The sequence below is a fragment of the Cibotium barometz genome, chromosome 50 (assembly GCF_041138505.1).
Source record: "Cibotium barometz isolate CiBa-2024 chromosome 50, ASM4113850v1, whole genome shotgun sequence".
NCBI lineage: Eukaryota > Viridiplantae > Streptophyta > Polypodiopsida > Cyatheales > Cibotiaceae > Cibotium > Cibotium barometz.
The window spans coordinates 43,052,080-43,066,056 of record NC_141095.1 but is presented as its reverse complement, the minus strand read 5'-3'; the positions used below and the strand labels follow the sequence as shown (position 1 = coordinate 43,066,056).

The following is a 13,977-nucleotide window of genomic DNA, read 5'->3' as shown; positions in this document are numbered from 1 at the left end:
ATCCACCACAACTTCCACTCATGCGACAACCCGAGAGTAGCTACTAGAATTGCCAGCTTCAACAACCTTTAACAAGCAAAAGGATCTCCGAGGTCATGAATAATAACCATTTTTTGACTACATAGTTGGATAGAGCATACAAAATAAATCATTTTTGCTTTCTAAAGCATGTCGATCCAAGCTACGATTTGAGAGCTACGATGAATCTTAAAGCATCATCATGTCCCTAGGTCCCCAAGCTCATAAATAATCATGGGTTAGGATGGTGATTATTCATGCATTTGGGTATCCTTTTGCCTAGGGACATGATGATGCTCAAAAACTTGCCATAACTATCAAACCATAGCTCAAATTGGTGAGCCATTAAAACCAAAAATGAGCTCGGAGACATGAAATTCAAAAGTTATTTTGACGTGAAAAACCAGTAGATGTTCACGGCCGTGAATATCTCAAGTGATAAATCCCTCTTTTTCTAATCATACACATAGTTCATAATTTCCTCAAGTTAATATGTACCCACTAGCATGTCACATACTCGAAGACAATGCTTGGGAGTCGAGACCTGGGTAAGACATTTAAGCCTCTGCAACTGCTCCATTTGTTCTCAACAAAACTAGGAATATCTATCCGACCACCTTTATGTCTCTCTCCCCCTAGTGTTTTGCCTCGAGGCCCCTCCTTTTACACGGCCCTGGTGGTAGCTCAGAACTTTGCAATGGAAGGATTGTTGGTACTTGCCAACCCATAATGCACTAACCGATTTACGAGTGGGGCACTCACCAGATGCTCAAGCTATGCATCATCGTATTCCTGATTTACTATTAGGACCTTTTGCCCCACAAAGTACTAATAGGATCTTTTTTGATTCCCAGCAGTCTAGGACATTTTTGGTCGTAACATAGCAAATCAGGCTATTCCTGAGGTAAATAATTAAAGAGAGTGTTATCTTGATAGATAGTAAGTTGTATCAGCACTACAGGCAGCTACTCACATACAGAACTGTACATCTGAGAGTTGAATGAAAACTAGCACAAAATCGATGGAGTTACCCCAGTGGATGATGCATGACAAAATCAAGAAAACATTCTTTGTGTAAATGAAACCTTAGAAATTTCACCCCGCCAGATACCTCATCACTTTGAAACCGCCCTATGGTATATCGGAATAAAAGCCTTCTTGGCCCTGCACACGTGGATCAGTAGTTTTAAACTATTAACCAAACCAAGGTTTAAAAAACAAGTCAGTAAACAAACAACTTAATCATGATTTCTCTCTATGCAACACGTAATGCAACTTGCACTTTCTTCCATTTTAGAGCACGTCAAAAAATCAGAAAAGCAAGGTGAATTTTAAAATTTTATCTTTTTGTTTTCTCGTGACACTCACGTCTCATAAGGAGAAGCCCTGCACCAGCCATCACACTGTACAAAATCCCTGGATGATTGCCAGCAATTTGCAGTCCTTCTGTTTTAAACAAAAGAAATTATTGCAGTCAAAACCAAAGCAAAAAAAGTGGCACAGAAAATATCCCTAAGAAAACAGCTTTTATTGCAGTTCCCTCTACATCACATCACCAGAGTTGCAACAAAGGAAAGTGCACAAAGCAACATATTTAATGATATCCAGAGTGTGAAATTCAAACAGCTTGGGCACCATAAATCACCAGAACTGAAAACCCTGGTTTTGGTATGCAGTTTAAACTTTTGATCGCCGATTTTGGGCAGTGTATGCATGTGCATGGGTGATGGTGGAGAGAAGCATCCATGCACGTATGAGAGAGGAAGAGAGAAGAAAGAAATTATTATCAATATCTACCACAGACCATAAGGGTCTATGAGACAATGGTAGTCCAATATACATCCATCATGCACAATGATATGTATAGCCCAAATGACCTTTGGAAAAATCAAGAGCCATGATGTTATAACCCCACGGATCTCCTAAACAAATTCCAAATTACCTTTGGAAATATGAACAGCCATGAGAAGCTCTGGGTATCAACCCCATCAATATCCTCATTGAGAACTACGGAGGGTGGTGGTCCTCCATCTCGACGGGAGAGAGAGAGAGAGGAGTGAGTTGGAGAGAGAGAGAGAGAGAGAGAGAGAGAGAGAGAGAGAGAGAGTTGTATTAACGTCTACGTAAGGCCAAAATAACCTATGAGACCAAAAGGTTATATCATGTCCATGAAATACATCATCATGGGGGCTAAAAATAAAAATCAAAGAAAGTAATAAGAGGTGAAAGGTCAGATCTGATCCCAAAACAAAAAGTATGCTTCTCTCATATCACCCTAAAATATCCTGCATAGGACACTGTAACATGGCACCCTGTCATGTGCATAGTGTATATCTACCGTGTGCTACACGCACACAAGACTAGCTTCGAGGCTTGGGGAAGCTTGGAGCTAGGCAGGCTGATTGACGAGCTGAGTTACGGATAGACTAACGGGCGGGCACCCAGATATGGACGGACGGGCGCCCAAGTGTGGACGCCAAATGACCGGCCAAGAGCCTATAAAAGGGTGGCCAAGGTTAGTCATTAGTGATATAGAGTCTCGCGTGTCTTTGTGAGAGCTCTATGGTCAGGAGCCTGGATCTAGTGCGGACGTGCATCTGCTTTATGCAGCCGAGGCCAGCAGCAGTCTCGAGGCTCGCAAGGGTACCTTCGTGGCGGTATGGGACGTCACGAGGTAGAGATTGGTCGGTACGTCCATCTAGTTAGCTCAGCTTGTGGCTCGGTGGGGACAGCCACGACTTGTGGGCTTGCCCACGACTGTCAAGGTTGGGAGGTGAGTCAGATCTGCAACCCCCGTCATGTTTGTTTCGTTTGTTTGCAGGTTTCGAGTCATGTATCAGGAGCGTTCTACAAGGAGATCCAATGGGGATTTGACAGTGGTATCAGAGCAAGCCTCGTGAACGAGCAAGTCGGTAGGTAGAGAAAAAGAGGTCGAAGCAAGGGTATGAGTTCGAGAAGCTTGCTGTTTTTTCAGAGTATACTGCTGTTTTTTCAAATTCAGCATGTTTCTTTGCATTGTAGGAACCCGTGATGAAGGTTTTGGTCTTGTAAAGGGTTGGTTTGCTTAGCAAGAAGAAGGGCTGTATGTTTTGCAACTGTTTGAACAGTTTGAGAGAGAGAAGAAGTAACAGCATGTCTGTCGGCTGTGTTTTTGTAAGAGAGAAAGAGAGAGAAGAAGTGAAGGCTGTTCATGTCTGTGTATCGCCTTAAGGCTGCATAGCCTACATGTGTGAAGACGCCAGCCGCAAGGTAACCACACCAGTCTCGCAAGCGGCAGTACACGCAGGCAGACAAGATGGTGCACGTAAGCGGGCTGGTACACAAATGGGCGCACGTGGGCAGGAGGCACACGGGCTGTATGCGCAGCCAGGCGTAGTCGGTCATCTCTATGCATAGGCCACCGGGTATGTGTGCAGGCGCTTGTGCGCAGGCAGGCGTCAAACCCCGAGCATATGCGCAAGCAGCCAAGTGTCTATGTGGGCAGGCGGGTACACGCAAGCACGTGCGCAGGGAGTCCACGCAGGCAGGCGGCCGCTAATTACAGGCGCGTGACAGAAAAAAAAGCGAAAAGCATATGCATGTAAGTTTTTTTTCTAAAGCTGTCGTTTTTATATTTTTTTTAAAAAGAAAAAACCCACGCCTTGTTTATTTTGCTTTCGTTTTTTGCTGAACCTTAGAAAGGGTTTAAAAAACCCATACTTTGCTTTGTAAGTGTTTTTTTTTCTTTTTTTTTAAAGAAAACAGAATATATATATATATATATATACATATATATATATATATTTTACCAAAAAAAAAAACACAAAAGCAAAAGCTAAGTTAGCTTTTGGGGAAGCCTATATATTCCCCTTAAGCAGGCTTCTTGCCACACATCTCTCAAGCCCTCAAGCTCTCAAGCTCTCAAGTTGTCTAGCACTCTTATTTGTGCAATATCAACTTTTTCTCTCACCTTGCCCTTTTCAAGATGTCGACCCAAGAATCCGAGTTGGAGCCCTTTCTCGAACGTGAAGACCTGCCCTGCCGGCTACGGAAGCCACCAATGCCAATCTTTTCAACGATTATGTTTCAAAATTAGATTTCCAAGAGTTTAAAGTTGCTCTCGAAGCTTCTTCCTTGGAACGTCAAGCACAAATCGCCGTGCAGATGCAGGCTTTACAGAACTCCATCTCTTTGTTGACCACTACCCTATCTACTCTTTCGGATATAGACACCTTGGCATCTGCTTTAGGCCCCAATATTACTCCAGCACAGTTTGGGGGCAAGCAAAAGCAACGTACCAAGGAGATAGTGGACACTTGGCTACATAAGTGGCAAGTCCATTTTCAGTTTCATCCATATGACGATGGAAAAAAGATCCAATTAGCAGCAGGTTTCCTCTCAGGCAAAGCTTTGCTTTGGTGGAAGGAACTCAACCCTAAACCGACGACTTGGGCACAGTTCGAAGACATCTTCAAGAAAGAATTTCTCAAGGAGGATGACTATGATGTTGTTGTCCGGTTTACTACTTTGACCATGACCTCGCAGAACCTCACTTATGAGGTCTATCTCCAGAAATTTAGGGACTTGCAGATGAAAGCTGCGAAGATGGATTCCACAACTCTTTTGGGTTTCTTTGTAGCCGGTTTACTCGACTCATACCATTTACAGGTTAAAAACAACAAATGAAAAACTTTGGACGAGACCATTCATTCCGCTCGTATCTATGATGATACAATGGTCTCTTCCAAGTCTAAACCCGTTACCGAGCAGGGGAACAAGCACAAAAGGAAGTTCTCCGCACCAATGGCTAGCACGACTGAAGGAAAGTCTTCAGACCAACCTTCGAAGAATTCAACTTCGACACCAACGACAAAGAAACATCTCCTTAAGGCTTTGAAGCTCAAGAAGGAAGGACGTTGCTTCATCTACGAAGAAAAAGGACATGCGTAACGAGTGCCCAAAGCAAAAGGATGCAAAGACTAACGCAGGACCCAAGCCAAAGACAGCTAACCAGTAGTCTTTGACAGGTACATCAATTACTGTACTTTCTCGCCCTAGTACATGTTCTGATTGTCTATTCAACTCGAAAGTTTTTAGCTTGCATGATCTCCTCCGAGTTTATGGAGAAGTGAATGGCCATAGAATCCACATTCTTCTAGACCCTGGCAGCTCACACAACTTTGTTAATTACAAACTTGTCCAGAAATTGGATCTTGACACAACACCCAGCGATCATACCTATGAGGTACGCCTACCTGCGGGTCGGCAAGTATGGGATCGAAAGGTGTAGACGCTACCGATCCGGATTGAGGCCTACAAAGATACTCTGGAATGCTGTATTATGCACATGTAGACTTGTTATTGAGAATTGAGTGGTTTAAGACTCTTCAAGTTCCAGATAGATTGGTCTAGTCATATTTTTTCTTTTGAACATAGGAACACCCAGTATAGTATCTTAGGTGATTGTATACATCCCTCTCAGGGACCTCTTGTAAATACAGTTGATTTTGGTAATATAATGGATCCTTCTTTGTATACTGCTTTCCACTGTGTATTGATTCCACTTTCTTCATTTCCCATACCTTCTATGGATATCAATGAAAGTGTATTTGAAAGCAAAGAATTACAGAAGATACTTGATTCGTTTCAAGATGTATTTCCTAAGGAACTGCCATCGCGCTTACCACCTGAAAGGACAGTAGATCATCGTATTGACCTGATCCCTAGTGCTCACCCTGTTAGTATTCCACCTTACAGGATGAGCCAAGCTGAGGAAGATGAGTTGGCCAAACAACTCGAAGATTATTTGAGGATGGGCCAAATCCGTCCAAGTAAATCACCTTGGAGTGCACCTGTGTTGCTTAGGAGAAAGAAGGACAACACCTAGAGAATGTGTATAGATTATAAGAGATTGAACAAGCTGACAATTAAGAACCGTTATCCTCTCCCTAGATCAAATGACCTGATTGATCGGTTAGTAGGAGCGAAATATTTCACGAAGATAGATTTACGTACTTGCTATCACCAGATACGTATTCATGAAAGGCATGTCGAAAGAACCGCATTTCGGACTAGGTATGGCCATTACGAGTTTCTCGTATTACCTTTTGGGTTAACCAATGGTCCAGCCACTTTTCAGCAGATGATGAACGATCTTTTTCGTGAACATTTGGGAAAATTTATGGTTGTGTTCCTGGATGATATTTTGATATATAGTCGTACTCTTGAGGATCACGTTAGACACCTCACGATTGTCTTAACTATTTTAAGACAGAATCGACTATATGCTAAATTAAGTAAATGTGAGTTTTTCATGACAGACATCATTTACTTAGGACACAAGATCACTAGAGATGGATTGAGCATTGACTATGACCGAGTTCAGAAGGTTCTAGCCTGGCTCATACTGCGAACAGTGAAACAACTTCGTTCTTTTCTTGGTTTTGTTGTTTTTCTTCGAAAATCTGTGCAAGAGTACTCTCAGCTCACACTATCGATGACCGACTTGTTGAAAGATCGTGGACGTAAATCAAATCAGCCTATCACTTGGAATAACGATCTGGATATGGCCTTCAAACTTTTAAAAGATAAAGTCAAGGAAGCATCTATCTTAGCATTATCCGATCCTAGTCGGCCTTATGTTCTTGAAACTGATGCCAGTGACTATGCCATCGGGACTGCTCTATTTCAAGATGGTAGACCTGTTGCTTTCGAAAGTAAAAAGCTAGACGACACTCAATCTCGTTGGCCAACCCTTGAGAAGGAGCTTTATGCGGTGATTCATGCTCTCAAGTTTTGGAGACATTATTTATATGGCTCCAAGTTTGTGGTATTGATTGATCATCAGTCAATCAAGTATGTGTGTGATGCGGATGATTTGAGAGGAAGGAAAGCTCGATGGGCTGAATTAATGCAAGATTTTGATTTTAAGATTCGTTTTAGAAAAGGGTCCATGAATAGTGTTACAGATGCGCTTAGTCGAATTAGAGAGGTGAATACTTTGTCATTCACCGAGATTTCTACTGACTTATTTCAATCATTGAGAGGACTTTGCAGGACTAATAGTTATTTTGGTCCATTTTGGCAGAAGATCCAGGACGAGAGCTCATTGATTGACCAAGACTCAATGACTGAGCAGCCTAACATTCAGGCTGCAGGAGGCCAGCGGATAATTCGGAATGGTTTACAAAGTTTGTGTACCACAGATCCCGGACATTAGGTCCAAGATTCTTAAGGAGTGTCACGATGCCCCTTCTGCTGGACACCCTGGGGTACACAGGACATTATCGTTAGTGAAACATACTTTTTATTAGCCAAAGATGAAAGGGTATGTAGAAGATTATGTTCTCAAGTGTCAAGTTTGTCAAGCAAATAAAGCTGAACGCTTTAGACAGGCTGGATTGTTGCATCCTTTGCAAATCCCAGGTAATAAATGGGAAAGTATTTCCATGGATTTAATTACTGGATTGCCAAGAACACATCAAGGCCACGATTCTATTTGGGTTGTGGTAGATCGCTTGACAAAAATGGCTAGATTTTTACCAACCCGGAAGACCATTACAACCACGCAATTAGCAAGGCAGTTTATCGAGCAATTGTTTAGACTGTACGAGTTACCGCAGGACATAGAAACAACTTTGAATTTGAGTTCCTCAAATCATCCTCAATCTGATGGCCAGACTGAAAGAGTGAATCAAATTTTGGAGGATATGCTTCGAGCATATGTATCCAAAAGGCAGAGTTCATGGGAGAATTATCTTCCTATGTTAGAATTTGCATATAACAGTACTAAGCATAGGAGTACAGATTTTAGTCCTTTCATGCTTATGTATGGTTTTCAACCTAGATCACCTGTTACAGTGGGATTCTCAGGACTTCAGCATGATGCAGCACGTAATTTTTTGCAAGATACGTAAGAAATGTTACAAGTTGCGAAGGAATCTATTAGAAGTGCTCAAGACCGAGACAGATTTTATTCTAATAGACATCGTTCACCCAGAGAGTTCTCTAAAGGCACAATGGTGTATTTGCGAGTTCCGAAAGATTCTGAGACTTTACGGACAGGTCGATCTCTGAAATTATCCCCTAGATACTCTGAACCATTTCGTATTACACGACGGATTGGTTCAATCGCATATGATTTGGATTTGCCTTCTCATGTGAAAGTTTATCCTGTATTTCATGTCAGTAGACTAAAGGAAGTACTGGGTGGAACAAACCAGTTAGTTACTACTCAAGAAATCATAGATGTCGAGGACATGACATTTGTTCCACACGAACCTGAAAAGATTCTTGGATTTCGTGAAAGAATATTGCGTAATACGCTTATCACCGAATACAAGATCAAGTGGAAGGATCGTGTTGAGGAGGACGCTACATGGGAGACATTGACTACACTTCAGAGAGATTACCAGTGAACTCAGGAGTGAGCTCTTAGAGAAAGGGAAGTATGTCATGTGCACAATGTGTATCTACTGTGTGCTACACGCACACAAGACTAGCTTCGAGGCTTGGGGAAGCTTGGAGCTAGGCAAGCCGATTGACGAGCTGAGTTAGGGATAGACTAACGGGCAGGCACCCAAGTATGGACGGACGGGCGCCCAAGTGTGGACGCCCGATAACCGGCCAAGAGCCTATAAAAGGGTGGCCAAGGTTAGTCATTAGTGATGTAGAGTCTCGCGTGTCTTTGTGAGAGCTCTATGGTCATGAGCCTAGAATTAGTGCAAACGTGCACCTGCTTTATGCAACCGAGGCCGGCAACAGTCTCGAGGCCCGCAAGGGTAGCTTCGTGGCGGTATGGGACATCATGAGGTAGAGATTGGTCGGTACGTCCATCTAGTTAGCTTAGCTCGTGGCTCGGTGGAGACAGCCAAGACTTGTGGGCTTGCCCACGGCTGTCAAGGTTGGGAGGTGAGTCAGGCCTGCACCCCCGTCATGTTTGTTTCGTTTGTTTGCAGGTTTCGAGTCTTGTACCAGGAGCGTTCTACGAGGAGATCCTATGGGGATTTGACACACCCAATGTAGTAAAGATGGGCTCGCGGGAGAAAGTCCTGTGGTGGTGGGAGATGATGGCTTTGATCCTCCTGTAGTGACACGGGCTTGGGCGGGGACCACGAGATTGAAGGCATCTTGCTCTGCATAGCTCAATGGCTCTGTTTAGTGTCACTCCTCCGGGCCAAGCTCCCGCATCAGCCTGAAGGTCGGGTGTAGTGGGTCAATCTGTCCTCGTCACTCTAGTCTGGAAGAAGTTGTTGAGAGTTTTCTCTACTGGTCCTCTAACGGGTACCACTGGTCTAAGCTGCAAAAGAGACTCCCTGTGTCTACAAAGCTCCAGGAGGAAAAGTCCCACGCATCTCTGGTCTGGGAAATCCATGATTCTGGAAGTGGCCCAAGTCCATCTTGGAAGAGGCAGTGGAACCTCCCCCTAATCTCATACTATACTGGACATCTATATAGTGGGCCTCTGTCTCGGCCTCTGTGTGACAAAGCTGACATATCCTATCCTCTGGTGTAGCTGCCTCGGCCCATATCTGGCTGTCTCCACTCTCAACTAATGGGATGAGGTGTGGATCTATCCAATCACACATCGCACCCCAAATGACAAATGTGTATCCATGTAGTGTGAGCGTGTGATGAAGTTGTCCTCTGTCAGGCGAAGAAAATGGTTGGTGTAAAAGGCCATCTTCGTCCAAGGGGCTGAACGGGTGGGTGCCAAGTCACCTGAATATCCAGTCTCACAATGTCTTTTCTGATGACCTTGTTCAGCTCTGTGCAGCTGAGAGCGAAGGAGGGAGCCTCTATGCTATACTGTAACGGAGGGAGTGACTCCATCTGCATGCCATGCATACCAAACCAAGTGCTCACCTAGGCATACCAACACTGTGTGTCTCCGTCTAGTGCCAACTGTCTCGAGAACTCTAGGGAGAGCCAAGGGTATCTGTCTGGTGGGAGCTCCCATAATCTGTGCCAGTATGTCACTATCTGGAAAATAGCCTCTGTCACAATCAATGCAGCCCCTATCTCCGCCCGCACAATCTTGTATGGCATTGATGGCTTACTTCTAATCATGTGTGAGATCATCATCACTAGCGGCCTCTCCATCAACTTCCACCCATCATATACATCCTTTGTGTCTGTCTCAACTAGCTCCTCCCTCCGTCTCCTCCTGTGGTATAAACTAGGACCCAAGATGGAATCTCCATATAGTAGTGCGGGTGTGACTAGTGTGTCAAATAGCCAGAGCTTCGTCCTTAGCTCCTAAAATTGTATCTGTGAGCACTGCCTCTCCAGTGAGCCCAAGGCTGCATAGCCACGCATCAATCTAGTTTCGACTGCCATCCGCATAGAGAAACATGGCCCAGTAAAAGTGATCCCAAGGTATACATAAGAGGTCACATGCTCCACTAGCTCCCCACTATACGTAAACTGTTGTGCAGATCTGCGTATCCACTTCAAGGAGGTGTTAAAGATCATAACCTTGGTCTTCCCAAGGTTTACGGTGAGGTCCCGATCCTCGCAAAAGGCCTGTAATGCATCCAAGTGTCTCTGCAGCCCCTCTGATGAGTCAGAAATGAGGAGAATGTCATCTACATACAATAGAATGGGTATCAAAACTCTTACCAAAAGTGCTCCTGGACCTCCATGTCTGTCTATGTAGTCAAACACCTCATCAATGTAGAGCCCAAATAGAATGGAAGATAAGGGACAGCCATGTTTCACCCCGATAGTGCTATGTATGTCCTCTGATTCCCCCCCTGGGGACCCGCACTCTGCCATGACAAATTCATAGAGTGTGAGGATCCCCCAAAGCATCTATGTCAGTACTTCCATCTCCTGCAGTCTCCTCATCAATCTAGCCCGTGGGACTGTGTCAAAAACCTTGAGGATATCCACAAAGCAGCAGTATATCTGGTGCCCATGTGCTCTCCCCTCCTCAATGATACCCCATAATGTGAAGATGTGGTCGAGTGTGGAGTGCCCTCTCCGCGAAACCTGCCTGTCCTGGTGCTTTGTGTCTCTGCTCCCCCGCCCATCTGCTGAGCTCATGCTCCAAGATTGATCCATAAATCATGGCCAATGTGTGGCCAATCAAGAGAGTAACAATGCTCTAGAGAGAGATAATATTGCATGACTCAAATGATGTGATAGGTTTACTTCAAATCAAGTACATGCTTTTGTAGGTTTAGAACCTTATCTTTTTACTCTCACATATAAGCAAATGACACATGGCATACACTTATCTTATCAATTATAAGGGGTGTTCACACGCACATATACATGAGTAAGGTTACACACACAAGCACATATACTTAGCCCTATTTGGGGGCAATTCACACACGGACACAAGTGGGTACAATCCGCCTCTCCTGAGGATGCCTGCCGTCCATCAGCCATGCCCGATCCAGAGAGGAGACAGTAGACCAGCTCAATGCATCACTTGATTCACATTTTATTGAGCCTGTCGAGATGACAATTGCAGCCTCTCCAGTGCGTGCTCTCCCCCGAGAGTCACCAATAAAGCATTTAGGGAGAGAGCTATGGAGGCTACAAGATGAACATGGCAATGGCATTAGTACACATAGAGATATAAGGGAGAGAGAAAATGAACACGACTCAAAACAGTAGACTCAAAAGGATTGAGATGCTTGGTTGATTTTCATTGAGAAGAGTGCCATTAAATAGGCTAGTACAAGAATCTTGCTTAGTTGCTAATACAACTTACTTTTTGCTAATATGAGGATTAAGTGCCCACGATTCTCTCCACCTCCCCTAGATGCTAGGTAGTTCTAAATCACCTCCTTGATTCATGCAAAGGTAGATGCCCTTTGACTTTTACCGTGTGGTCACTTTATGGATTCTATCTGCTCTCTTTTACAAGAGTGTGTGCACACACTGTATTTCATTTATACTTGGATAAGGCTTGTTCTCTAACACTCCCCCTCAATCGTTATCCTAGTACACACTTCATTGGATTAATCTATGCCTATGACATAGTTTCACTGGAAGTTGTGTCTAGTTCTATGCTGCTCGTAGTAGAGCTACCTTCTTTGTAGTAGACCTTTAAGAGGCTAAAGAGGCTTCATATTTTGCAAAGCTTGCTTCTTCTTTGCAGTTTTCCTCTTCTTCTTGTGTTACATTGGCTTGTGGCTTCTGCCTTTTTGTGACAACAATCCTTTTCATTGTGGTTATTTATTCCACAGTGCTTACAAGGATTCTTTTTTATAACGATTTTTCTTAGCATGGTTGTTCCTGCCACATATGGAGGACTTTTTACCTTTGAAATTCTTCTTTGTGAAGGAGCTATCCCCCTCCACTTTGGTCTTTATCTTCCTTTCTTCTTCAATAAAAGGCCAAAGGCCCTCTCTTATGAGACTAAATTTTAGTTTAGCCTACCAGGTGTGGAAACTTTTCCCATCAAATTTCTCAATGAACATGTGGGAAGCCATGATGGAGTGAATCTCGGAAGGTCTTAACAAAGGATAGGTTTCGATGTTAGTGTCTAATCCCTTACAGAAAATGCCCCCAAAAATTTAGTGTTTCCAAAAATTAAGGTTTTTTGAAATTAGGGTTTTCAAAGATGGGGGGTTTTGAGAAATGATGTTATAGCATGCCATAGTAACACTTTAATGCTTGATTTCTATCCTCAATTTTGAAAAATAATGGAACAATTAAGATTAATTTGCCTAATTAAGTAGGATTTTGCAAAAAATTAAAAACCCCCAAATTTTCTTTGTACCTTCTGATTAATTGAAGCTCTTTGATTAGTTGAATTTATTGAGCTTGCTGCAGGCGATTGAATTTTTGAATCAGCTGTGCTTCTTGCCTTGTGTGCTGACGTGATGAAGTGGCTTCTGTACTGATGGCAGCTTCTGTACGGATGGCAGGTGTGCTCAGCTGCATACAGTGCATATGCCACAGCCCATACGGGCAGGTGGTTGAGATATGCACAGTTGGGTGCAGACTGACAGACTGGACAGTAGGGAGGCCAAGGCGGTGCAGTCGGGTACGGTGCACTGAGTGTTGCATGCAAGAAGGAGATGTGCATAGGCAGCTACTGTTGGGTTGTTGACGAGTCTGTTGCGCACAGCAGAGGGAAGGCTCTGGCTGCATAGCTGTGCGTGCTAGTGTTTCTTCACACATGGGGGGCAGACGCAATGGCTCTGATAGGCGAGCTGCAAGGCTCTGATATCAATTCAAGTGTGCAGGGAGAAAGCTATGGAGGCTGAAAGATGAGCATGGCTATGGCATTAGTGCACAGAGAGATGTAAAGGAGAGAGAAAATGAACACGACTCAAAACAGTAGACTCAAAAAGGATTGAGATGCTTCGTTTATTTTCATTGAGAAGAGTGCCACATTAAATAGCCAAGTACAAGAATCTTGTTTAGCTGCTAATACAACTTACTTTTTGCTAATGTGGGGAGTAGGCGCAAACGATTCTCTCCACCTCCCCTAGATGCTAGGTAGTACCGAAATCACCTCCTTGATTCATGCAAAGGTAGATGCCCTTTCACTTTTACCTTGTGGTCTCTTTATGGATTTTATCTGCTCTGTTTTACAAGAGTGTGTGCACATGCCTTATATCATTTGTACTTGGATAAGGCTTGTCCTCCAACAGCCAGCAGCCCCCCCTCCGAGTCTCGGGGCAGCCCGTGGACTACAAGATGTCTTCCTGTCGTGGTAGCCGGTGTTTTTGAGGAGACGGTGGCTCCCATCCACATCTGTGTGGTTCTACATCACTTCACGCTTACAGTGGAGTGATGAACTTCCCTTTCCCCCTGAGCACGGCTCCGAGGACGGTTGTGAGCCTGGAGTCCGTGCTTGCTGCCATCCATGGGCAGGCAGTAGAGCTCTCCCACCATCTGCAAGACATGCGGATTACTGTAATGCTCACTCATTTTTGACAGCTGGCACAGACGGAGTTCAGTGCGGCAACAAGGATCAGGGCGGGGAGTTGGTGTCCTCTGTGTGACAAAACAGGC

The 13,977-nt window shown here is 44.1% G+C and overlaps 1 protein-coding gene across 2 annotated transcripts in view; it reads right to left on the bottom strand.

Annotated features, from left to right (window-relative positions):
* Window positions 1–13,977, bottom strand: part of LOC147610126 (RGS1-HXK1-interacting protein 1-like) — a 97,659-nt gene that overhangs the window by 11,997 nt on the left and 71,685 nt on the right. For both annotated transcript variants that reach the window (XM_086786785.1, XM_086786784.1), the window contains exons 3-4: window positions 1,387–1,464; window positions 1,130–1,182 (exon numbers count right to left, since the gene is read on the bottom strand). In XM_086786785.1, the coding sequence (XP_086642911.1) occupies window positions 1,130–1,182; window positions 1,387–1,464 (131 nt within the window). The remainder of the gene's footprint in view (window positions 1–1,129; window positions 1,183–1,386; window positions 1,465–13,977) is intronic.